At 39.4% G+C, this 27,586-nt stretch overlaps 1 protein-coding gene across 3 annotated transcripts in view; it reads left to right on the forward strand.

Moving 5' to 3' along the window:
- PIP4K2A (phosphatidylinositol-5-phosphate 4-kinase type 2 alpha) overlaps nucleotides 1–27,586 on the forward strand; it is a 497,067-nt gene that overhangs the window by 387,989 nt on the left and 81,492 nt on the right. For all 3 annotated transcript variants that reach the window (XM_029588710.1, XM_029588708.1, XM_029588709.1), the window contains exons 4-6: nucleotides 1,652–1,804; nucleotides 13,999–14,145; nucleotides 23,578–23,616. In XM_029588710.1, the coding sequence (XP_029444570.1) occupies nucleotides 1,652–1,804; nucleotides 13,999–14,145; nucleotides 23,578–23,616 (339 nt within the window). The remainder of the gene's footprint in view (nucleotides 1–1,651; nucleotides 1,805–13,998; nucleotides 14,146–23,577; nucleotides 23,617–27,586) is intronic.

The following is a 27,586-nucleotide window of genomic DNA, read 5'->3' on the forward strand; positions in this document are numbered from 1 at the left end:
TTATTCTGTCTGCTCTAGTCTCACCCCCTCCCCTCCTCATCTCTGCAGGAAGCAGAGGGATGTACTCTGCAGTGCACTGGTCAACAGAGTTGGGTTACCAGCCTTATGTGCTATGACCAGGAACATTACAGAACAGCACCTGAATCTGGTAATTGTCCATACTCTTAACCATTCTTACCTTGTAATTTTAATTATTAAAAACTTCTTGCTAATTTAGAAATGCCATGCCAAACCAAGTGCCAGTTTCATGAAGGCTTTTCTCCCATTTGTTTTTACTATACCATACAAAATTCGATTGATGAAACCTACAAGAAAACCTCAGAACTACTTATCTCAATCAAACATCTCCTAAATTCCCTCAAACTCATATTCAACTTTGACAAAACTGAAATAATACTCATGGATAAAAAACCCAATCCAACTCCGCCACCCTTGACAATACTTGACACACAAATGATAACTATACTCCCTACCAACCACACCAGGAACCTGAGTTATCATTGATAAAGAACTTTCTTACAAGAACCACATCGCAAATAAAACTAAAGGAGGATACCACAGACTCCTAACCCTAAGACACTTGAAACCATTTCTCAACCCCTACAATTTCAGAACAATACTACAACTTCTTATCTTCTCCACCTTCGACTATTGCAACTCCTTACTAATTGGAATACCTTTTTCATCCCTCAAATCACTACAAATACTGCAGAACTCTGATGCCAGAGTCCTAACTGGAACAAAAAGAAATGAACACATAACACCAATTCTGACCACTGGCCTATTACTGCACGTAATGCTTACAAATCAACGACCATAATCCACAAAATCCAAAACAATGATCATCAAGGTCTTAACACCCTAAACATAATCCCTCAAAATCCTCCAAGAAACCTACGCTCTAATAACTCAGGTTACCTAAACATTCCCCCTATCAAAGATGCGCCTCTGGCAACCACAAGAGAGAGAGCAATTTCAATTGCCTCACCTAAACTTTGGAACACCCTTCCTAAATTCCTGAGAACCCAACATGATCTAAAAACATTTTAAAAAAGGACCTAAAAACACTAATGTTCCACAAATTCCTCACTGACCTTTAGACATCTAATCATCCCAACTCTCAACTGAACTCTCAATTCTAAATCTCTTAATACATTCTCTTCACCCTGAACCTGCATACCCTCCCCATCCAACCTAATAATGCTCTCTGGACTTGTTATGCTTATTTTTGATATTGTTCAAATGGTTTCTGCTGTTACACAACTGCTAAGAAAATTGTATAAGTTCACATTGCTTTTCTGTTACACAACTGTTAAGAAAATGTATACTTTTGTAAACCGTTGTGATGGCTCAACCGAATAACGCTATATAAAACTCAACAAATAAATAAATACTATGGGAAAAACACTTAAAGAATTAGGTACTGAGTAGGCTGTGCAGGGTGAAACCTTTTTTTTTTTGGCTTGGAATACAGCCCTGTGTGGTTGTCCACACTCCCTTCTTATGAATGCAATCATGCTGCTGTGCTGTCAGAGACAACATGATTTAATTACTCTTGCATTTTAATTGGATTTTGCACTCTCTGGCCTTGACATCTGTGTTTTTGCATTTTTATGTTTGGATTTTTTTTTTTTTTCCTGTGGCCTGACAGAATTCCTTGACAAGGAGTGCTCCACTTGCCAACGACTCACAGGCACGCAGTGGGGCCCGCTTCCACACCTCTTGCGACAAAAGATATGTCATCAAAACGATAACGAGCGAAGACGTGGCGGAGATGCACAACATCCTGAAGAAGTACCATCAGGTGAGATTTCAGTGGTGATGGTGGGTTCACAGGAGGCTGGAGAGGCTGAAAACACCAGTTTTAACTGTGCTGCAGCTCTCTGTTTTGGGCTCTTACCTGTCCCTTCTTTCTGACGGTTGAGATGGGAATTTTGGCACTGATGTGGGCAACATCTCTTTTGCATCAGTGTATTGTTTTATTAAATGTACTCATGCCATGCTAACTTTTGATGCCGTTGATGACATGGAGGTACCAAAAATATTTCTCTGTGCTGCAGAAGCTCTAATTCATCTCTTAGCAAAGAAAGAAGAATGTGTGTGGTTGCATAAGATGATTTGATGTGCACTGCTATTCTGTATCAAATGTTTTTACAGATATTCTTGCAGGTTCATTCAGAACCATTTCATTTGTAGTTCTGATCCCATGTACGTATAGATGCTTAACAGATGACGGCTGATGCATTCCTTCATATGGTTAACATTCTCTGCATGGCTTTAATTGTTCATTTTAAAATGCCAGTATAAAAAAATATATCACTCTTGGATCTGATTGGGTAGATTTCGCCTTGCATCTGTTTCCCAAAAAAACAAAATTCAAAAGGGAAAACTTCTTTTTTTCCCATCAGCAAAGAGAATTGGTTTACTTGAAATGTGCTCATCAGTGGAACAAAATAGGACTTTGGATGGGCTTAAGAAGAAGAGCAACAAGGATTTTCTTTAGAAATGGAAGGGTTTTCTTTGTGATAAGATGAGGGTCAGGAATCAGCTTTGCTGATTTTTTTTTCCTAAAAATGGCTCGAAGGCATGGATTGAACCTCTGGAATCAGTTTGCTTACAGGGGGCAATGAGCAAACTACCCGCGTGGAGCTTTCTAACTGTGGGGTTTGCACCACTAAACAAAGCAAAATTTTGTGTACTTTGGCTTTGATTACTGTCCCAGGAATAAGCTCCCACAGATTTGCCCTTGCTTTCTCTGTGGGTACTTTATCTGGCTAAAACTACCCACGTTGTTGTCTCCCCGCAACCTAACCCTGCCCCTGGGGCCACCTTCACAGTACACATTGCACATTATGCAGGAATATTTTTATCTGCATAGAGTGGGCTATTTTCAAAAAGGCCACTTCCATGGGTAAAACATTTTACCTACAGAAAAAAATTTTTTTTATTATTATTGCCCTCATAATTTCTCTTCCTTTTGCATTTTTGATCACGGCATGGTGCCTAAAGAGGACAACAAAAGAGGATGAACGTATTGTAAGACAGGGGAGAAGAAAGGCCAGGAGAGAGATCAGGAGATGGGTGAATTGGCAGTTGAGCGCCCTGACCAATGTGGAAATGAATACATATATAATATTTTAAAACAATTAAGGGCTGATGGAGAAATAGAAGTAGAGAATGAAAGAAGAGAGGTGCTGGAACATCCAAGGAGAACCAGAAGAGAGGCTCAGGAATATCCAAGGAGACAGGTGAAGGAATAGTGCAGGAGTGCTAGCAAAAAGGCATCAGAACAGCCAAGTAGCTCCAGAAGAGAGGTGCTGGGACAGTCAGATCAACTGGAGGAGGTAACGAGTGAGGCATCCGGGAATAAGAATGGTGTAAGGAGCACCAGAAGGAAGGTACAAGAGCAAGTAAGAAGTGCCAGAAGAAAAGTGCAGGAACAGTTAAGGAGCATCAGAATAGCTAAGGAGCCCCAGATAAGAGGTGCCAGAACAGCAAGAGCATTTGGAAGGGATGATGGGTGAGATACCAGTGAATGATAATGGTGCACCACAGGAGGACAAAAACAATGCAATCAGCAAAGTGAAGAGGAATGACAGGAGGTAGAGGAGTGTTGGGAGTTGAGATCCTGACTTATATGGAAATAGAAATGTATGCTGGAGATCATGAGAGAGAGAGAGAGACTGCCCAACTAAACTGACACTCAAACTAAAAAAGCCTGATCAGTAAGATCAAAAAGGCTATAATCTGTATAAAGGGACTATCAGTATCACAGAAATATATTATATCAATATTCTACAGTGAAAATCATTACTGAAAGAGTCCTATCAATAAAGACACAAAGCCAAAAGCAAAAGAGAAAAAAAATAACCCTCAGAAAAAAATGTATAGAAGAAAAAATTAACTCATTATGTGTGGAAGTGTCACTGGTAGACGGTACCTCAAAGGATGAAAATGAGACATCAAAGGAAGAAAAATTTTAAAAAATCTCAAGCTGGAATATGCTGCACTAGCAGAAGAAGATCTTTAATTTATATGCTCCAATAAATTGAAAATTGCAGCAAAAGCACAAAAGCTGCAGAGATGTGAAGAAAACAGAAAGAAGAGATGTCAAAATAAAATATTTAGACAGAACCCAAAGCAATTCTACAGAGACCTGGGAAAGAGCAGTAGTGCAATTAAAATATCAGCAACCAGAAAAGTTCTGGATAAATGTATATGAGGATTCCATAGTGTAACAGAGAAGCAGAATGGCTAGCCGGCATACGGGAGAATATGGAAGACAGGTTTTAAAAAGCCCTTAATTAGAGGAGCTGTAGCCCTGATGGGGTGCCTATATTTTTGACTCAAACAGTTAACATCTCTCTATCAGAATCTGGTAAATTGCAAAAATCAGTTGATCAGGCAGCCAGAATTAACACCTCAATGGTTAATAACAGGAAGAGTGCTTTTCATTTCTAGAGGAAACCCAAAGCATCTCCTCAAATATTATTAACCAATAATGTGCCTACCTACTGTCTACAAGCTGTTCAATCAATAGATGCAGGTAAAATGTGCGATCGCATGGATTTTAATTTTTTTTTGTTTATTTACTTACAGATATTTATTTTAATATCACCTACATCAAACTGTGCTGAGCGGTTTACAACAAAAGTAAAAACACAGGCTTAAGGCAATAGAACAGAAGTAACAGAAGAGAACCATATGGGACCAAGAACCTGTTCATGCTTAATAAAGCCATCATGATCAGTTGTAAAACAGGTCAAAATCTCATGTATAGATTTTAAATAAGCTTTTAATAGTATCCCACACTCTTGGATAATAAATTACCTTGAAATGTACAGAGTGAATCCTGGACTGATTTAAATATATCAAGTTTACCATGAAAATTTGGCAGGCTACACTCCATCTGAATTATGAATATGGTCAATATCTTATTCCTAATATCAAAATACAGCGAGGAATATTTCAGGGAGCTTACATTCCTCCAAGGACAAGCAGGATAGCAGTCCTCACAAGTGGGGTGACGGCATAAGATGAAACCCGGCACAGAATTTTTATCTCAAAGGTTCTAGAACTTTGAGCATTCCCCTTTGGGCATGTGCAGCATATTGTATTGTCATGCGTCCATGTGAGGATCCCTTCAGTCTCATCTTTTCTGTTGGTCGCAGATCTTTGCTCTCTTGTCCTTGCTGGATCCTTTGGATTCCTATATATACAGGAATCATTCATCATGGAGCCTTGTAGTCTTATTCTTCCCTTCATCCTTAGGTAGTTTTTTCAGTGTGTTCAAAAGTTTCCTTTCTTTTTTTGGCATTTGCACACTGCACTGGCATCAACCGCTCATCAAACATCGAGTAGTCTTTGAGTCCTTTAATTTTGCTGTGCTGGTTTTTTGTCTAGCTCCCCAAATAATGTCTACCAGTCGCTTCAAGAGAAGCTCTCTCTGCGACGGGGTCATGTCTATCACAGATCCCCATGATAGAAATTACCTATTTCTTGAAGCTAGTCACAATATTCGGGAGTGTCCAGGACCCCAAGAGAGCATAGGTCCTGGCTTAACCTTGTGGAAAAGTGCTTTGGGAACCATAACACTGGACTCTATCAGAATCAGCATTGAAAGCATAGACATTGAGGGATCCAGGAGCTGCATCAGATGCTGGTGGTACAGCAACATCAAGAGGGCAACAAGCATCATGCCTTTTCAGTTCTGGCATTGGTTTCCGATGTTGAGCATTGAGCGAATGTCAAGATGCAACAACATCGGTCTCCATCAATGCCAGATACCAAGAGTAGGAGTGTTCTGGCTACAGCCATGAAACCTTGAAAGCATTCCTGTGGTAAAAACATCTTATCCTTAATACATTCCTGGGAATTGCAACAGTCTCCAGGTGTCTAGGTTCCTGCCATCGATACACCTCAGATTTTCAGGAAGACATGGCCACTCTTTCTGACTCCCAGCCTGTGTTGGCATAGACAGTCTTTGTTGAGGAGCTGGGCAGAAAGATCCAGCAAACATTGGACAAGACAATACAGAGCATTGAGAGCATCGGTATGTATGCAGACCAAAGTCCAGCAGGTAATGCTGTCCCTATAGCTGGAGGGATATTCATGTCTACTGCACCAATGGTGATCTCCAACCCATCAGGGGTGAGGAAAGCTTCCCTGAGATGCAGGAGCTCTGTGGGGTCTAGACCCCAGACAAGTGCTCCCCTCTCTAAGGCCTTCTCTGCTAACTGGGCGAGATCTTGGTCCTCGCCCCCTGCATACAAGTTGGGATTGAATTTGAAGTGTTCCTGGGGTTACAGCTACAGATCTGGAGACTCCTCTGAAGAAGACAAATTGACAGGTCTCTCCTCTCCCTTTCTTTTCTGTAGGAAATGATCATGTCTCTCCAGTAAAGGAGAGGTCCTCAAGCATTTATCTGGAGAATGGTTGAGGTCATGCTATTTACTTAGAAGAAAGAGGATGAATCTGGGAACAAGATGCTGGATGTTCTCCATTTCGTGGAGCTTCCTAAGGCGATTGTAGCAGTTCCAGTGCATGAGATCTTTCAGGAGGTATTGATGAGGATGTGGGAACCCCCGCCCCCCGCCCCCCCCCCCCTCTCTGTGGCTCCCATAAACAGGAAGGTGGATACCATATAATCATCTCCAGAAAGCTCTCTGATTTGAAACGCAATAGCTAAAACACCAGTCTGTGGTGTTTGAATCTGCTCTCAAGAGCCATAAGGACCAGGATCCATTCCTCGTGTTTCTGGGAATTAGAACATAACATAAAAAGTTGTCATACTGAATCAGACTGAGGGTCCATCGTCCATCAAGTCCAGCATCCTGTTTCTAACAGTGGCTGCTCCAGGTTATAAGTAACTTGCAAGCATCCAATTATTAAACAGATCCCATGCTACTAATGCCAGTAATAAGCAGAGGCTATTTCTTAAGTCAGCTTGACTAATAGCAGTTTATGGACTTCTCCAGGAGCTTGTCCAAACCTTTTTTAAACCCAAATAAGCTAACTCCTTTAACCACATCCTCTGGCAACAAATTCCAGAGCTTAATTATGTGTTGTGAACAAGAATTTTCTTTGATTTGTTTTAAATATGCTACTTGCTAACTTCATGTCATGCCCCCTAGTCCTTGTATTATCTGAAAGAGTAAACAACTGATTTATATTAACCCGCCCTAGACCTCTCATGATTTTATAGACTTCCATGATATCCCAGCTCAGTCGTCTCTTCCCCAAGCTGAACAGCCCTAACCTCTTTAGCTTTTCATAGGGGAGCTGTTCTATCCTCTTTATCATTTTGGTCGCCCTTCTCTGTACCTTCTCCAGTGCATCAATATCTTTTTTGAAATACGGTGTCCAGAACTGAACACAGTATTCACCATGGCGGTAAGGAGGCATTATGATATTTTCTGTTTTATTCACCATTCCCTTCCTAATAATTCCTAACATTCTGTTTGCTTTTTTAACTGCCCACAGCTCACTGAGCCGACAAGTTCACTGTATTGTCCACTTATGTCGCCTAGATCTTTTTCCTGGGTGGTAACTCCTAACATGAAAACTAGCATCATGTTAACTACATGCATTACCTTGCACATGTCCACATTAAATTTCATCTTCCATTTCATTGCCCAATTTTCTAGTCTCACAAGGCCCTCCTGCAGTTTATCACTATCCACCTGTGATTTAACTACTCTGAATAATTTTGTGTTGTCTGCAAATTTGATCACCTCTTTCATCAATTCCCCTTTCCATATATTTCCACCTCTTTCATCAATTCCCCTTTCTATATATTAAAAAGCATTGGTCCAAGTACAGATTCCTGAGGCACTCCACCATTTACCTCTCTCCACTGAAAAAAAAAATACCATTTAATCCTACTCTGTTTCCTGTCTTTTAACCAGTTTGAAATCCACGAAAAGGATATCGCTTCCTATGCCATGACTTTTTAATTTTCTTAGAAACCTCTCATGGGGAACTTTGTAAAACACCTTCTGAAAATCCAAATACACTATGTCTACCGGCTCATCTTTATCTGCATGTTTATTAAACGCTTTTAAAAAAATGTAGCAGATTTGTGAGGCAAAACTTTCCTTGGGCAAATCCATGCTGGCTGTGTTCCATTAAACCATGTCTATCTATATGTTCTGTTAGTTTGTTTTTTAGAATAGTTTTCAAGATTTTTTCCCGGCACTGAAATCAGGCTTACTGGTCTATAGTTTCCCAGATCGCACCTGGAGGCTTTTATAAATATCAGGATTACATTGGCCATCTTCCAGTCTTCACATACAATGGGCGATTTTAATGATAGCTTACAAATTACAAGTAATAGATCTGAAATTTCATTTTTTAGTTCTTTTAGTACCCTAGAAAGTATATCATCTGGTCTGGGTGATTTGCTACTCTTCAGTTCGGGCAAGAGCCTTCCTCCCACATCAGAGGACTATGATATCTGCACAGAGGATTCAGGCAAATCAGCAGGCATCAGCATGGGACTTGTAGAAATTCTTGGCCTCATGACATGTCTTTGCATGAGAAGAACCCAATGAACTCTGAGATCACAGTGAATTCGAGCTACTCAGGATCTTTGAGACAGCATGTGCATCACTCAGCTTCTCAAGTACTCTCTGTCCTGGTGGTGGATCCATTCCAATCTGATCAGAGATATATCTTTTCAAATTCCTCCAATCCAAATTTTCCTGATCATGGATGCATCCAACCTGTGATGAGCCCCTGTTAAGGACTCTGCACCCAAGCCTTTGGTCTGCTCAAAAAAAGCTTCATCAGATATATTTCCTGGAAGTAAGGATAGTTTCATGCTCTCTGAAGGCTTTCAGAGATCAGCTGGCCAACAAAGTTATCCTTTTTCAGACAGACAATCAAGTAGGGCTGTTTTACATCAACAAGCAGGGAAGAATGGGATCATACCTCCTGTGCAGGAGATTGTCCAGATGTTGGACTGAGCCATTTCTCAAGGAATGGTTCCTAAGGCCTCTTATCTGGCAAGTGAACAGAATGTTCTGTCAGGTCCTAGAACCCCACTAATGATCCTTGGACTGGAGGTAGCAAGCCATATATTCCATGAGTGGGGCACACACGTGGTAGATCTGCTTGCATCTCCTCAGAACAGGAAGCTCCCATTCTTCTGTTCCAAGAAAGGGACTCCAGGCAAGCTAGCCTCAGACTAATTCTGCTCAATGTAAAGACCTTGTTGAAACTCAGAAAAGACTAGGGGACTATGATTCTCATAACACCCTTTTTGGCCAAGACAGATTTGGTTTCCACTCATGATGGAGATAGTCCATCAGGAATCCCATTACGTTGGGGAATTTCCCAACCCTCATCGCTCAGTATTTGGAGTTGTTGCACCATCCCAATATATAAGGTTCCTGGTTCTCGCAGCCTGGATGTTGAGAAGATAGCCTTGCAATCTCTAGACCTTTCAGAGGATGTGTCTCATGTTCTTCTGGCTTCAAGGAAGGATTCCACAAGGAAGTCCTGTGGACAAAAGTGGAAGAAGTTTGCCTTTTGGTATGAGAAGGCCCTAGATCTTTTCTTCTGCTCCACACAAAAACTAATTACCTTCAGCATCTTTCAGAGTTGGGTCTGAAGTCCAACTCAGTAAGAGTTCACTTCATTGCAATTGGTGCTTAACGCCACCATGTAATAGGTAGACCTATCACTGTATAAACCTTTGGTTCTCCAATGCATGCAGGGCTTGCTTCATTTGAAGCCTCCCTTCAATCCTCCCTCTTTCTGGTACTAACCCAGCTGATGAAAATTCCATTTGAACCTCTGTACTCCTGTGAGCTGAAGTACCTGACCTGGAAGGTTGTATTTTTGGTGGCAGTGATTTCGGTGCACAAGGTCAACGAACTCCAGGCTCTAATGACTTATCAATATTATACCAAGTTTTCTATGATAGGGTGGTTCTGCACACACACATCCTAAATTTCCACCTAAGGGTGTGTCAGACTTCTATCTTAATCAGTCAATCATCTTTTCAACATTTTTTCACAGACCACATATCTGCAAAGGTGAATAGGAGCTGCACAGTTTAGACAATAAAAGAGCCATGACCACCTTCCTGGAGTGAACTAAAGCCCACAAAAAGTCCACCCAACTCTGTTTCTTTTGATCTCAACAAATCAGGGATTGCCATTGCCAGACACTTTATCTAGTTGGCTAGCAGATTGCATCTCCTTCTGTTATGCCCAGGCAGGCCTGAATCTGGTGAGCCATGTCAGGACTCATAGTGTTGGAGACATGGCAGTTTTTGTAGCCTACCTAATATCAGTCTCTATGGAGGAGATCTGCAAGGCTGCGAGTTCTCTCCACACATTCACTTCACACTATTGTTTAGACAGGAACTCCTGGCGTGACAGTAGGTTCAGCTAGTCTGTCCTGAGGAATCTCTTCAAGGTATAGAACCCAATTCCATCCATCCTAGGGCCCATTGTTTTTGTTTGACTGCTCCTATAAGCCGAAATAGCTTGTTGCCACCAAAAACAGTTTTGTGGATCTATAAAAGGCTAGAGGATGGGAATAAATAAAAAAGCTTAACCAGCATGGAGCAGCAGTTACTACCCTTAAGAGAAACATGGGGGTAACCTGCACGGAGCAGCAGTGACTGCCTTGGGAAGTTTGCTGGGCAGACTAGATGGACCATTTTGGTCTTTTTTCTGCTGTCATTACTATATGTTGCCCACTGTTTTGTTTTTTTCCCCTTTTTTTGTTCATGGTAGTCTGTAGCTCTGGATTTCCCACTTGTGTGGCTCGCCATTCTGCTTGTCCTTAAGAGAAAGCAGAATTGCTTACTGTAAAGACGTATTCTCCAAGGATGGTAGCCTATCAGTCTTCACAAAATCCTCCTGCCTCCCCTTGGACTAAGCTGTTCCAAGTATATACTAAGGAATTAGACTGACTCGTGGCACCTGGTCACATGGACGTTTGGCGTGCTGCACATACCTAGTGGGACAAGCTCAAAATTCTAGAAACTTTGAGATAAACGTTCTGTGCCAGGCTCCATCTGATAATGTCACTCTACTTGTAACTTCTGATATCCTGCTGTCCTTAGAGAATACCTGTTACAGGTAAGCAGCTCTGCTTTCATCACTCTTGTTTTGCCTGACACTGAACTCACTAAATACTCTTAACTCTTTGGGCTGTGGATTTTGCTTTAATTCTAGAGACATTAATGATCTGAAGACATTGAACCTACTATTTGTAGATAACTTGAAGCTTTACAGCTCATCATTACTAAGAATAACTTAGAGTAGTGAAGAGCTTCTCAGATGACATCAAGATGATATTAAGCCTGGAGAAATGTGCCAGGACAACCTTCTATATGCAAAACTGAAAACATCTCTTTGACTCGAGCAGGAAGGTTTACATAAATATCTAAGGGTGAATGAAGATGCAACAATTCAGCTGAAGTTGCTGAGAGAAAAGATTATGAAAGAATGCTATAGGAGATTACAAATTGATTTTGAAAAGCACCTTAACAAAACAAAACAAGATACAAGCTATCAATGAACTTGCAATTCCTGCACTCTCCTACAGTTTTGGAATAGTAGATTGGCCTGATAAAGATCTTAAACAATTAAATACAAGGACAAGAACATTTCTCCATGCCCATCAAGTAATCTATAAGTATCAGTGTAATGCCGAGCTGGTACATTCCAAGAATTGAAGGCAGTATGGACCATGTATAAATAGATTATACATATAAAGCTATTATTATAGGCTTTCCAGTATACCTACCAGTATCTACAGATCCCAGTACTCAAAAGTAGGGATGTGCATTCGTTTTGGTTTGGAGGACCCGAAAAACTATTGTAATTTTTCCGGGTTAGCACACACTAATGGGAGTTAGTGCATGCTAACTTTAAAATATTAGCACACACTAACCTGATAATCGAGGTCCCCCGAAAAAAAAAAAGCCCGAACCAAAGGGAAAAACTAAATTTACCGCAGCTGGCCAAAAACGAAGCCCGAACCGAATGTTCTTACCGCTGTACATCTCTACTCAAAAGTGTCAAAGTACGAAAGTAAACAGCTAAAACTGGTCTCTGTTCTTCAGGTTGGATGATCGTTTCACTGAGTGGAAAGAGCAAGTGAAAATCCTATTGGCACATGAGGTGAAAAAAGCCATGGAATTTGCAAAAGAAGCGAAAAAGCTCTTTAAAGAATCTGATCAGCATACAAAGGAAAGCCAATTAGCAAAAACACACATATAAGGCCTTATTTACTGAACATTTTCCCACAGACATAAAATGGGAGAAAATCTTAAGAAAATAGGCCCCATCGTGGGAAATATAAAAAGTTGGTTCACAATCCCCACATGGATCAAATCTGACTGAGGAATGGCTAGAGAGAGTTGAGTTTAAATTTAAGGATGAGAGATTGATAATTGAAGTACAGAATAGTGTATTACAGGTAAAATATTTCACAGCCAGCATAGAAAAAATGATAAAACAGATAAATGCAGATTCGTTAAAGGAGCTACACACCTTATTGCTGGATGTCAAGTGTTGATGTCAGAAGGCCTGTATACAGAAAGGCATAATAAGGTGGCACGGCTCATCCACTGGAAATCGTGTAAACACTATAACATCACTGCACCAGAAAAGCACGGGGATCATGACCCCGAGAGACTTTTAGAGAATGAAGAAGTTGTGATCAATGGGGACATTCCTATTCTAACAAATAAAAAACTTGACGCAATGAAACCGGATATTGTGGTAAAGGAGAAGAGCACAAAGTCACCATTGATAGATGTGTCACTACCAAGTGCCTATTCCATGGATCATATGGAGAAAGAGAAGATCAAGTATCAAATGATGCAATCAGAGGCCAATAAAATGTGACAAAAAGATATAAAAATTGTTCCAATTGTATTGGGTGCCACAGGCTCGATTAAAAAGAATTTGAAGGTGCTTCTAGACAACCTGAATATAATCCACTGTGAAGTACCTGAAAAGTGGAATATGAATTAAATAAATGTTGCCTGTGCACACTATGAACTCCAGAAGGGAACTCTCTTTGGCACAATTGCAAGTATTAAGAAGAGCATTAGCAGTAAATTTGAGCAACTTAGATCAGACTCATCATATCCTGCCTTACGAGTGAGGTTCATTCCTGCCAGGTATAAACAAAATGAAGCCATTTGGAGACATTATCCCACGAGAGGACAGTCTGAGGGGCTACATGATGCAGAGTTTTAATGGCTGCTTCGGTGTTCAGCGATTCTCAAAGATTTTGAGTTGATGAGTGGATAATTATAATTATTGTCCTATCCAAATAAAGTACACGCCACCACCAACCTCAGTTATTTCTCACAGTGTTACTCTGTCAAATGAATCCTCACGCTGAAAAAAAACTCTCTCACAAATATAAAGCACCTTATCCTGAGGAAACCCACTTCCTGTATAGGTTGCTTTGCCTGCTTGTTGCGTTAAAAAGTGGCCCCTAGTAATTCTTCTCTGTAATATATATTTTAACCTACCAGGATGATGTGGAATAACTATAATGAAACTTTTCTATTAAAGGAACATTTTGGGAAAAAGCAAATCAAGAGAGAAAAGCAAAGAAACAATCAAAGTACTAATTATTAAATGCAAATTTTGGACTTTTAAAAAGTATAGTGGTTGCCTGTTGCATCAGTCTTTACCATGTGCTCCAAGTGCATAGCAGTAGCCCAAGAACTGCCACAGTAATGTTTGCAGAAAGCTAAAATATCACTAAACAGTGAGCTAGGTGCATTTTTTTTCTACCCTCTGTATTCAAGTTGTATTCATGAAATCTGTGAGTTGTGGCTATTGCAGACTTCTCTGAGCTTGTGGTGGTTGTTCCTGAACACAGTTTTATCCGAGAGCTGCGCCTTGGGGTTGGAATGGATAGCTCTTTATTCACATAGGAATGTCTATGCATGGATACACATACATCTGAAGTGTAAAACTTTTAATTTGCTTTGTTTCTTTTTCTCATCTGTAGTTCATAGTGGAATGCCATGGGAACACACTTCTTCCACAGTTTCTAGGCATGTACCGGCTTAACGTTGATGGAGTGGAAATTTATATGATCGTCACAAGAAATGTGTTCAGCCATCGTCTATCGGTTTATAGGAAATATGATTTAAAGGTATGAAGCCCTTCAAATCTAATTTAATCTTGTTTTTTATGTACTGCCTTTCTGGTCCACCAAAGGACCATCCAATGCTGTTTACAACGGTGTAAACTACATAACCAAAATCAAATGCATTCCAATAATAATACAAATTTAAAAAAAATCATAATTAATACACAAATATAAAAGTGTTAATACAATCTCTGGTCCAGCAGCAAAGTTCCAGTTCACTCTTACCGAGTGAGGAAAAGCACTGCTTTCCTTTCAATGTAATACGCTCCCTCGCATCCTGAATATCCTCCATCTTGCAAAGAATAACTTTTTCAACCAACTATTTTAAGTTAAATAACCCTGAAGAATGTCCAGCCACTCTTTTTGTCAGAGCGCACAGCCTGGTGAAGCTTCTGAATAATGTTTTAAAATAAATTATATGTGCAGTGCTCTCAAGTGAAGAAAGCTCACGGTTGAGTACAGCAAAAGATGGTCGGTGTGGGCTGATATCATTCTAGGTACATATGCAAGTTCTCAAACAAGTGATATAAAAATTAGGGGCATGAATGGAAAAAAAAAATTTCATTTCATTTTCCATGTTTTTGTTTGTTTTATTTCAGTTTTCCATCAATATTTGTCTCATTTATTTTATTCATTTTGTTTTTGGCATGCATTTTTTTTATGTGAGTTTTTTTTTTTTAATAACACGCATGTTTTGCCAAATTTTGCAAATAGCATACACTGAAACATAACTGACAAAAACAATATGCCTTTTTTGTGTTGTTTGAGATGGGAAATGACTCAAAACAATATATCACTGATATGTTTCGTGCTATCTTACAGTGCTAGTATGTCCTTAAAAAAAAAATGCACATCTGCTCAGCTTGGTAGATTCAGATAAGTGAGGACATAGCCATTTACAGAAATCAAATAACTAAGCATTATAGACCCAATTAAACAAGCAATAAAATGCATCTCTAGCAGTCATCCACAACAAAGGGTAACATTTAGAATGCCGTTGTATTTTCTTTCAATTGAGAGAGATTATATCAGAGTCAAGAAAGCATGGCTTTGTTTCTGTCTAATAAAAATGTCAACGTGTTTTGAACAGAAGGCTGCCTGAAGTAGATATATTTTTCAAACATAAACTATTGCAGTGTAAAGGATGCAGCCAGTGTGCCCCTTTATGGATTTACACATGGTCTAACTTCAGTTCACCTGGGGAAGCCACTGCTCCATCACAACTATTGGGGTCCTTTGGACAATTTTCTTTTCAAAACTAATATACTTTGGGCTGTAGGTCTGGGAACAATGCTACCGGGTTAATTTGATTTCATGCAGGAATAAGTCTAAATAGTGGCTGGAATAAAAGGATTCGTTCATGGAGTTCAACTTTCAGACTGACTGTTGATCCAGTAGGTGGCAAAAATAAAGCCCTTACAAAACGCTAACTACAGGCAAATGGTTTCTTCTTTGGTCTAAGAAGGTAATTCTACCCTATCCCTAGATCAATTATAATTTCACCATCCCTGCAGCTCAATTGCATGACTCTGCATTTCTTACCATTAATTCTTCTAGCTGAGATTTAATGCTAAAAAAAAAAAAAATGCAGAGTCATGCAATTGAGCTACAGGGATGGTGAAATTATAATTGATCTAGGGATAGAAGGAGTTGTTAAACATGTGGATGAAGGTGAAGCGGTAGATATAGTATACTTGGATTTTCAGAAGGCGTTTGACAAAGTTCCTCATGAGAGGCTTCTAGGAAAAGTAAAAAATCATGGGATAGGTGGAGATGTCCTTTCATGGATTGCAAACTGGCTAAAAGACAGGAAACAGAGAGTAGGATTGAATGGACAATTTTCTCAGTGGAAGAGAGTGGACAGTGGAGTGCCTCAGGGATCTGTATTGGGACCCTTACTTTTCAATATATTTATAAATGATCTGGAAAGAAATACGACGAGTGAGATAATCAAATTTGCAGATGACAAAATTGTTCAGAGTAGTTAAATCACAAGCAGATTGTGATAAATTGCAGGAAGACCTTGTGAGACTGGAAAATTGGGCATCCAAATGGCAGATGAAATTTAATGTGGATAAGTGCAAGGTGATGCATATAGGGAAAAATAACCCATGCTATAATTACACAATGTTGGGTTCCATATTGGGTGCTACAACCCAAGAAAGAGATCTAGGTGTCATAGTGGATAACACATTGAAATCGTCGGTTCAGTGTGCTGCGGCAGTCAAAAAAGCAAACAGAATGTTGGGAATTATTAGAAAGGGAATGGTGAATAAAACGGAAAATGTCATAATGCCTCTGTATCGCTCCATGGTGAGACCGCACTTTGAATACTGTGTACAATTCTGGTCGCCGCATCTCAAAAAAGATATAATTGCAATGGAGAAGGTACAGAGAAGGGCTACCAAAATGATAAGGGGAATGGAACAACTTCCCTACGAGGAAAGACTAAAGAGGTTAGGACTTTTCAGCTTGGAGAAGAGACAACTGAGGGGGGATATGATAGAGGTGTTTAAAATCATGAGAGGTCTAGAATGGGTAGATGTGAATCGGTTATTTACTCTTTTGGATAGTAGAAAGACTAGGGGGCACTCCATGAAGTTAGCATGGGGCACATTTAAAACTAATCGGAGAAAGTTCTTTTTTACTCAACACACAATTAAACTCTGGAATTTGTTACCAGAGGATGTGGTCAGTGCAGTTAGTAAAGCTGTGTTAAAAAAGGGATTGGATAAGTTCTTGGAGGAGAAGTCCATTACCTGCTATTAAGTTCACTTAGAGAATAGCCACTGACATTAGCAATGGTAACATGGAATAGACTTAGTTTTTGGGTACTTGCCAGGTTCTTATGGCCTGGCTTGGCCACTGTTGGAAACAGGATGCTGGGCTTGATGGACCCTTGGTCTGACCCAGTATGGCATTTTCTTATGTTATGTTCTTATGCATTTGGTTGCAAAACCCCAAGGGAGTGGTACAGAAAAGAGGGTGAAATTCTAAGCAAGAAAGAAGAGCAGGGTCTAGGGATCATCATAACTGATGATCTTAACATGTTCAAACAGGTGGATAAGGCGACGGCTCAAAATGATTCTCTGCATAGAGAGAGGAATGGTCAGCAGAAAAAGGAAGGTGATCTTGCCCCTGGTGAGACCTCATTTGGAAACTGTATACCGTTCTGGAGACCACATCATCAAAAGGACATAAATCAGATGGAGTCAGTCCAGAGGGTGGCTACTAAAATGATCAGTGGTCTTCATTCTAAAACATATGGGGACAGATGAAAGAAAGGATAGGGGAGATACGACGTCTGCAAGGTTTCCATGCACAGGAGGCAGGCCTCTTTCAAAAGAGAGAAGGCTCTAGAATGAGGGGATTATGGGATGAGGAGGGGTAGGCCGAGGAATAATCTAAGGAACTATTTCTTTACAGAGAGGGTGGTGGATGCATGGCACAGCCTTCCTGTGGAGGTGGGGAAGACCAGGGCAGTGTGTGAATTCTAGAAAGCATGGGGTAAACACAGGGGATCTGTGAGGGAGGGGATGGAATTGTAAAGCTTAATAGTTGGTATAGATGTGCAGCCTGAATAGGCTGTTGGTCTTTTTCTGCCATCATGTTTCTCTGTTTTCCTGTGTACCCAGAAATTGATGTCTCTGAACTGTGAAACATTTTACCGAAGTGCTAGAATTGTCTCTTCTTGCCACTTTTTAAAATATATTATCTTTATTATAAAAGTAAGCAAGACTATCAATAGTAATCACATCCAAAACAGCACACTTTTTTCCCTTTTTCCTCACAACCCAAAGACTCTGAGATTCCACTCGTGAATAAAGTGGTAAATCAGAAATTAGACAGATAGCGAGGGGTATTCCAATAAGAACAGTCTAGACATGAAAAATAGTAAACAAAGAACACAGGAGAGGTAGCTGTTCAAGCCCCGAGTTGGAACTGGTGTGAAAGAATAGGAAGCAAAGCCTGCACAAAAGATCCCCAGACCTTATGGGGGGAGGGAAGCCTTTTGCTGTTCCTACTTTATGGGACGTTGTCCAGATTTCCACATTGACAGAGTTAGGGGGATCTGGTTGCACGCTCTTCAACAAAATGCGTCTCCTGGCAGTGAAGCACAGTTTTAAAAGAAACAGTTTGTGGGGCCTTTTCCTCAAAAACCGCATCCCCCCACAATACCCAGCAAAGGAACATTTCTCCCAGCCATAATAAAGAACTCGTGTTTTACAGTCTCCCCAAATCTCTCAGTCATGGGGAGATGCCCACAAACCTTCTTCTTGTTTTTCCCTCCACCTTCTTTCCTTAAAACGCTACAGCACCACTCACATGGAGAGGACAAGCAGTATGTGAGCATGACTGCAGGGGCCTCCTGATTTCTGGGGCTTACTAATGTGCAACCAATATGACATTTTTGTATATAAGTAAAGGAGAAGAAAAAAACCAAACTTTTTTCTTCCCGGACCAGACTGGGCTTGTGCTGCTTATTCTGGGACTGTGAAACCAGAAATGAGTTATGCGTATTCTACATTATTTAATTTTTATGAGTCTTGTTAGACAATCTGGAAAGTTAGTATCTGTTTAACACACAGACCTTCTAGCTAAATGCTGTAGGTAAATAACAGTGTCAAGTAAATAAATTAGGTAGAAAAAAAATAAAAAGAATATTTGATTGAACATGTTTTCTATTCTTCATCCAATGCCTTGAAGTGCATTACAAAACAAGGTCTAGAATCAAGCAAGGTACAAACCGGTGATAAGCAGGAGCAAGACAGAAAAATGAAGCAGGGGAGCCAAAGCCTTTTAAACAGGCATGGTTTGCATATTGAAGGTAATCTACCAAGGGCAGGTATTTCCATGAGTAACACAGGAAAGGGCATAATTTCTTCACGTGGATGCCTGGAATGTCCTTCCAGAGGAGGTGGTGAAGACAAAAACAGTGAAAGAATTCAAAGGGGCATGGGATAAACACTGTGGAGCCCTAAAGGTTAGAGGATGGAAATGAGAAAAAGAGCGCATGGGGGTAACTTGCTGGTGTGGCGGTTACTACCCTTAACCAACAAATCTACATACAGTTGATCCAACTCCATTATTGCTCTCTGCTTCAATGGCAGGGGGAAACGAGGAAAAGGGGAATTAGATTCAGACAGCAACCAACAAGGGCATGAATTTTACAGTCTGGGAAAACAAATAAGCACGGGGGTAACTTGCCGATGTGGCTATTACCACCATTAACCAATAAGCCTGATACTTTTGATGCAACTCCAACATTGCTCTCTGCTTCAACGGCAAGAGATAACAGGGAATTGTACTCAGACAGCAACCAACAAGTGCCCTGACTTTGACGGTCTGGGAAACTGATAAGTATGGGGATGACCTGTATGGCATGGCAGATGCTACCATAAGCTTGCTGGGCAGACTAGATGGACCATTTGGTCCTTTTCTGCCGTCACTGCTATGTTTCTATAATTGCAGTACTTGGATGAGGTGTTATGGGCAGAAGCATGAGCTGATGAATAGTGAAGAGTACTCAGATCAGGGCCTGTCCAGAGCTTTGGTGGGGCCCAGGCCAGTGCAGTGAGCACAAGCCCCTGTTCCCTATGTAAGCAGCTGCCTCCGGGAAGGTAGAGGGCAGAATTAAGAGATGCTGCAGCTGCTGTTTCCTCAAGAAAAATGTCAATTTTTTCAAGATTTTTTTTTTTTTTTTTAACATGGATGTCTTGAATTGACAATATGGAAAGCTTGCTGGAAAGTTCATTCAAAATGCACCAAACTGCATATTTTTAATAATTTAATATACAGTGTGGTAATGCTGGGTGAGGCCAGTTCTGATTTAAGGCATTTCCCTCATAGTGCCTTTCATGTGTTACATGGAACACAGTGCCTAAACAACAACAACAACAACAAAACAGCCATTTTGGAAGGGTTTAAAGAGTCTGGGGTAACTGGGGAGAATGCAGGCTTTTAAGCAAGAGGGTTTGGAGGACTTAAGCTCAACACTGAAAGAGTTGGTGGATGATTTGGTTAAACTGGCCATGACATGGACGCACACCACTTTTAAAATATCCTGACTTACGCGGAAGAAACAGGATTTACGTGCCTAGGTGCGCGCTCACTTAAAATTAGGAGCATATGTGCGCCCGCTAAGGCTATTTTATAACATGCACGCATGTGTGTGTGTTCCCCCTCCTCTCCCCCATTAATCCACAACAATCTCAGGGCATCTAGAAATATAAATTTCCCAGATACGGAGAGAGTGATCTTTTTTTTATTATTTTTGTTTTAATTATTGCTTGGTGTTTGTGTCTGCTGTTTTGAAATGTTTTATTGGTGTTTGGGAAATTTTGGATATTCTGTTCATTAACTGGTTTAAAATATTTATTCTTTTTATGAATATGGTTTTACTATTATGATTTATATTTTTTAATATTATTTAATGTTTTATGAAGAACGATAATGTTTCTGTTTTTCATTGTTGCTCTGCATATAGAGATTGGCTTGTTGTGGGTTCCAGTTCAGTTCTTCTCTGCATGTTTTTCTATTTATACTTTCTGGACTCTTTAGTCTGTATTTGGTCAGGGTCCATCTATGTTCTGCATGAGGTAAGGTATTTTGCTGGTGTGTACTTTCTGTGTAAGGATCTATAGCAGTCTGATTGGTTTTGTTTTTCTAATACGAGGTATATTGATATTCTGGGGCCTGGTATTATAAGTGCAGTGTGTTGCCTTTTCATAGATTAGGTTATTACTATTGAGTGCTGGCAGTTAAGGTTGTTTTGGTATGGGAGGTTTACTATATTGAAATGGAAATTCTGTTTATTCATGGCTTTTCTGAGGGCCAAGCTCACACCCAACACTCATTACAAAAGGTCTAATTCCATATGAATTCCAAGTGTCTTTTTGCAGAGTTTTCTGGTTGGTAGTGTACCACTGTAGTAAATGTAAATATAATACGCATGTTGTGTTATTATTGCCTCAGAAGACTGTACTTTTTAATGTTCCTTTTCATGTAAAATCTGGTATAAAGGCATAATTTAATTGTGTGTGTCTGGGAGTTGGGGAGGCCGGCGTGCAAGGTTGTAAGGTTTGACTACTGTACCTAATACCTTTCCCTTGACCTTGAATTTCTTGGGTGAGGGAAGCGGATATCAGTTTTTTAAAATATAGATTGCAGGAAGGAGCTGTTTTGTTGTTTTTTTTTGATGGGCCTGGGACAGAGGCTGACTGAATCGGAGTAGGGTAGGTAGGGCATGGAGGAGGCAGCACTGTAATTGTTTGCACAGAACAGCAAAAAAGCTAGCACTGGCCCTGTCCGCCCCCTTACACCTCTTTCTGGCACTTCCCCCTTCAGCCTCTTCTTGTCTCCCAGGTTTCGTTCTGCTATCCATTCCCACATCTGCCTGTCTCTCTCCCTTCCTCTTTGGGCTTTTTCTTTCTGCTCTGACTCTCTTCCCTCACACTGCATTTCGGGCTCTCTGTGTTGACTTTGTGAGCCACGTGGTAGCACTTGCTTAAAAGAGGACTGAGTGGTGTTAGAATTTGGAAATATTAAGGATTTGACAGTGGCATCCATTGGCAACAGCATGAACCATGGGGATGAAGGTCCAGCATCAAGTATGAAACCTAAGCTGTGAGAGCCAGGCTGAGGCAGTGCGAGAGAGGCTAGTAACTTGGATGGGAAACAGGCAAGGAACTGGAGATAGAAAGTACAAATAAAAAATGGTCTTCGAGAAGTTCGCTGGGACTTAGTTTCACAATGTCCAAGGAAGTGTAGCACAAAAAAAGTTTGAGAACTTTCAAAGGTTAAGTTTATACTGCAAGAAAAGGCTGACACCCAGGACAGAGCTCTGGGATCACCTGTAAAGAGAGAGCCCCCACCCGAAGTATAAATGATGTGCTGCAAGAAAGAACAATATCAGAGAACGTAAGACCATTGAGAAATTTCTATATTGTGATGCACAAGCGGGGACAAGAAGCATAAGAACAGAAGACAGTCCCAAGCAAGAAGAAAATTAAAAACAGAGAAGTTGATATTCAGCACCACTCAGTTGAATAAGTAAGGACTCATCCTGCTCAGTGCCTGCAGATGAATATCTGGCCACATTTAGCGGCCACCATTTAGCTGGATAGATACTTATCCGGCTAAGTGGACTATGAGAAATGGGCGTTTTAGGGAGAAGCTACTTACCTGGTTAACAGAGCCGCACATGTACCGATATTCAAACTAATCTGGCTGTGTTAGCCAGACAAGTTACACCTGAACATTAACAAGTTTAACGTTAGTCGGATAAGTCTTAACAGACTAACAATATATTTGGGGATATTCAGCAATATAGCCAGATAAGTCTTATCTGGCTAACTCGCTTAGGGCCATTTTGCTCATAGACACAGAATGGAAGAACAGGCTTAGGGCCTGATTTTCAAAAGCATCTACACTTGTAAAACTGGGTTTTACTTAAGTAAATGCACTTTACTCGAGTGGGTGGGCTTTTGAAAATTGCTACAATACATGCCATTGAATTGTCCATAGGATTTGCTCGTGTATGTGCACTTTACACTGTAAATGGCTTTTGAAAATTGCTACTATAGTATATTACATTTACATGTGTAAATCCTTTTGAAAATTCACCTGTTAGTGAATTAGGGCCTTAGCCAGATATCTATGAATATCAAGCCCATAAAAGAGAGCAGATACATGAGAGAGAACCTTGATGAAATCCAACTGAAGGAGATATAAAAGACAACTGGCATAAGGAAACCCAGACATTTGAAGATAGTCACCAATATTCCAGGATCTTGGACATGTAAGTTGGAGAGCGATTAGATGCTGAGCATTCAAGAATTTGTTTTAGAACTGGGAACATTACTGCTTGTCTGACAGAGGACAGAAAGGCCCCTAAAGAAAGAGCAATTGAAAAAGCACAGTGGAGGAACAAGAAAATGGCAGAAGGGCACAGGGACAAGATGAGGCACAGATGGTGCGTTTAGAGGGAGAGTTCACTTAGAGGGCTAAATGTTTGTGAGCCATTGATGAGAGGAACAGAGATAAGATAGATGTGCTAATGGTAAAGTACATACTAACAGTCTTTTTAGTAAAGAATTGGAAAATGCTGGTCACCATTTTCAGTACACAAGTTGAAATGTATTTCAAACCCTTATTTATCTGTTTATTCAACTGTCATTTTTAATGTATTTTAGATTTTACTGTTTTGATGATTTAATTAGTTTTACTAGCTGCTTTAATAGTCTTACCCATGCTTTATTGTTAATTTATTGGTTTGTCATTAATTTTGCTCTTAAGTTTAATAATTATTTTTGTGTTTTATTCTAATATCTATATTGAAAAATAATGGTAAAGCAGAATATAAATCTGTAAACTAAAATAAATAGAATTAGGTGATATTTAAAAATGATTGAATGATTTTATTTTTTGTTTCAGGGCTCTACTGTAGCTAGAGAAGCCAGTGGCAAAGAAAAGGTATGATGACATTAAGCTTCTACTGGTGAGATATGTCACAAGATTATGGGAATTTAATGTGAAATGTTTTAACTTACAAATAAAAACAAAATATATAGGAGAATGGAACTAATGTGAAACCACGATTCACATGAAAAAATTAGTCCCAAAAATACGAGCAAAAAAAAATTACCCTGAAGCAGCCGTTGTGGCGAAACGCTGTCAGCATCGGGTGTGGTGGATCGTTACAGTTTCAATGTGGATTAAAGAGCAAACCCCATGAATTCCGATCAACTAGAAACAAAAGATAAGTTTAATGCATTTCAATTTTTAATTGCAAGAACATTGTCGATGGGGGTGTTGAATTGACATAATAGCTACATGGATAATAACAGCATTTATGAATAACACCCGTACAGTACTTAAGATGTTTTTTGCAAAAGAAAAGTTTTTAAATTCAAATAGATTATTTGTTGGATATTGACAAAATATGCAACATTTTTTTAAAAGTTTTAGTAAATTTATAAGCAAAATTAAAAATTAAGAGATTAAAAATATTTAGAAAAAGGGAAGGAGGAGGTTTCTAGACCTATGACTGAAATTGTAGAACTCTTAAGGTGGATACCCAATTGATTTAAATATCTGTACTGAGGTCCTTTCCTACTTTATATAGTATATTGCACGTATTTTTGGGACTAGTTAGCTTACAAATAGGCTTTATTTATTTACATATTTTGCTTGAGTGAAATTGCTGCAAAAGGCTTGAAATCTGAAAAAAAAAAAAAAAGTGTGATTGTTATGATTCCTGTCCGATGTTCATTACAATCACACTAAACAACCCACACTCAATTTTTAAAAGTATTATTTAATCTCTTTCAAAAGTGCTAATCTATAATTTTAAAAATATGCTTTAACCACACTTTTCACACTTACTTGATTATCCCAGTGGGGTTTTCACACTTCTATATAAAGATGTTTTTGGAATAACATAAAACAAATAAAAAAAATTTTTAAGAAAAACAAAAAGACTATAGGATGGACGGTGGTGCTCATGATTAAAAAAATTAAGTAAGGCATACCGGGATGGTGCCCTGAAGTTTTATGAAGCATCACTTTACACTCTTAAAAATGTTTAAAAAAATTTTTTTAAGAAACCCCATTGGGATAATCAAGTAAGTGTGAAAAGTGTGATTAAAGCATATTTTTAAAATTATAGATTAGCACTTTCAAAAGAGATTAAAATGTTCATAGAATAATACTTTTAAAAATTATTGAGTGTGGGTTGTTTAGTGTGATTGTTATTGCGATTACCCCCACTGTTTTGTGGATTGGTAGTGATTTCGATGTTCATTACAGGCATCTCTATTTGCTGTCTTTCCCCTTACCTTTCTTTTTGTTTGTGTTAGGCATTCTCTGTTATTTATACCCATGTGCTTAAAGTTTCCTTAAATAAATCACATTGGCTCACATGACATGCACTGACAAAAGTAGAAGCGGCAGTGCTGCACAGCCATGCTAATTCACTTCCCACAAATTCGCCAAGATGATCTTCGTTTCAGTCCCTTAGAAAATCTGACGGATAGATTTCTGTGCTGGATTAGTCCGGACACTGTAAGTGGGCTCTGAGGTTCTCTGTGGTGATACCACCATCCAGAATGTCATATCGTCTCCGAGCCACTTTCATTATTTCAACATGTATTATTTGAGTTGCTGTAAAGTTTGTTTTTCTTTCTATAGTTTCCATAATGTATGTTGTAGTTTAAGTTCTTTATTTTTCTTTCCCTTCATCTTTATTGAATTGTATCAATCATACTGTAAGCCAGCTCGAGCAGCACTGGTCAGGAAATACAGAAATATTTATTTAAAAATATTTGTTAATTGCTTTACTGATTAAAAAAAACAACAACAAAACTCTCTAAGCAATGTTCAACATAACATCAACAATCAATTCAGAAACACAATAAAAAAAAATACCTTAAAAAGAAAAATTAAGACATCACAAAGGGCTCTTTACCTCCAGTATATTTAAAAAATTATCAGCCAGGGAAAGTTGACAGTAACCATGTTTTTAGCTGTTTCCAATATCTTGATAGGAAATATTGGAAAATAAAATAATAAGAAGAATAATAAACTTGTAACATCCAGATTTTTTATTTTATATATTTATTTTTTTACATTTTTTGCATTTTGCTATGCTGTATTTTATTAATCTATTATGGTTGACCTTATATGTTTTATTATGAAGGCTTTTTTGTTGACCGCTATGAATTTTAGATATAGTGAAATATAAACATTTTAAATAAAATAACTAACTAAATACATGTTCCTTTTTTATCATTTCTGCTCCTTTTGACTTTTGAGCAGTAATATTACTTTGCTGCTGCACGTACGAATCAAATAAAAATTGAAATGCAACCTTAACTCAAGCTAAAATCGCCCAATTTCCTCTGGTCAGGAATTTTTACCTGTATCTGAGGACTAGGTAAAGGAGTATCAAGAAAAGCTGAGGTTTAACTCCTTGTTAACCACAGGTGAATACTTACTTTCCTTCTGATTATTGTTGCTTACCTCGTACAGCCAGTCATGAACAGATCGTTGTCATTGAGATCAGTGCTTCTCTCAGTCCCAGTCCTCGGGAACCTTTGACCCATCTGGTTTTCAGGAGACCCTCAATGAATAAGTATGGCGTATAGTGGCATGTGCTGACTGTGCCGTATGCAAATATATAACATGTATGTTAACATGTGGGTTCCAAGGACAAGGGTGAAGAATGACTGACCTAGATATGTTGTGTCAAATTTACGTTAACATCTCCTGATCCCTCTCACCAGCCTCTCAGTCATCTGTCCGAGGTTAAGTCACCATTTGAGAAACTTCAGATTGACAACTCAGGGTCCCTGAAGTGACAGAGGAGCAACTGAAAGGGAGCTTGGCCCAGCTGCTTGGCAGACTCTTGAAGCCCAGTTAATTCATTGGCTAGATTTTGTGGTCTTTCCATAACCTCCTGCCTGTGTAAAAAATTCACTTTTTGCTCCTTTTAAATTGAATCTAAAGAAGACTTTGTTTCAGTGAAAACCACATAAGAACATAAGAAATTGCCATGCTGGGTCAGACCAAGGGTCCATCAAGCCCAGCATCCTGTTTCCAACAGAGGCCAAACCAGGCCATAAGAACCTGGCAAGTACCCAAACACTAAGAAGATCCCATGCTACTGATGCAATTAATAGCAGTGGCTATTCCCTAAGTAAACTTGATTAATAGCAGTTAATGGACTTCTCCTCCAAGAACTTATCCAAACCTTTTTTGAACCCAGCTACACTAACTGCACTAACTACATCCTCTGGCAACAAATTCCAGAGCTTAATTGTGCACTGAGTGAAAAAGAATTTTCTCCGATTAGTCTTAAATGTGCTACTTGCTAACTTCACGGAATGCCCCCTAGTCCTTCTATTATTTGAAAGTGTAAATAACCGATTCACAACTACTCGCTCAAGACCTCTCATGATCTTAAAGACCTCTATCATATCCCCCCTCAGCCGCCTCTTCTCCAAGCTGAACAGCCCTAACCTCTTCAGCCTTTCCTCATAGGGGAGCCGTTCCATCCCCTTTATCATTTTGGTTGCCCTTCTCTGTATCTTCTCCATCGCAACTATATCTTTTTTGAGATGCAGCGACCAGAATTGTACACAGTATTCAAGGTGCGGTCTCACCATGGAGCGATACAGAGGCATTATGACATTTTCCATTCTAGTAACCATTCCCTTCCTAATAATTCCCAACATTCTGTTTGCTTTTTTGACTGCTGCAGCACACTGAGCCGACGATTTTAAAGTATTATCCACTATGATGCCTAGATCTTTTTTCTGGGTGGTAGCTCCTAATATGGAACCTAACATCCTGTAACTACAGCAAGGGTTATTTTTCCCTATATGCAACACCTTGCACTTGCCGACATTAAATTTCATCTGCCATTTGGTTGCCCAATTTTCCA

This window comes from Rhinatrema bivittatum, chromosome 2 (genome assembly GCF_901001135.1).
Source record: "Rhinatrema bivittatum chromosome 2, aRhiBiv1.1, whole genome shotgun sequence".
NCBI lineage: Eukaryota > Metazoa > Chordata > Amphibia > Gymnophiona > Rhinatrematidae > Rhinatrema > Rhinatrema bivittatum.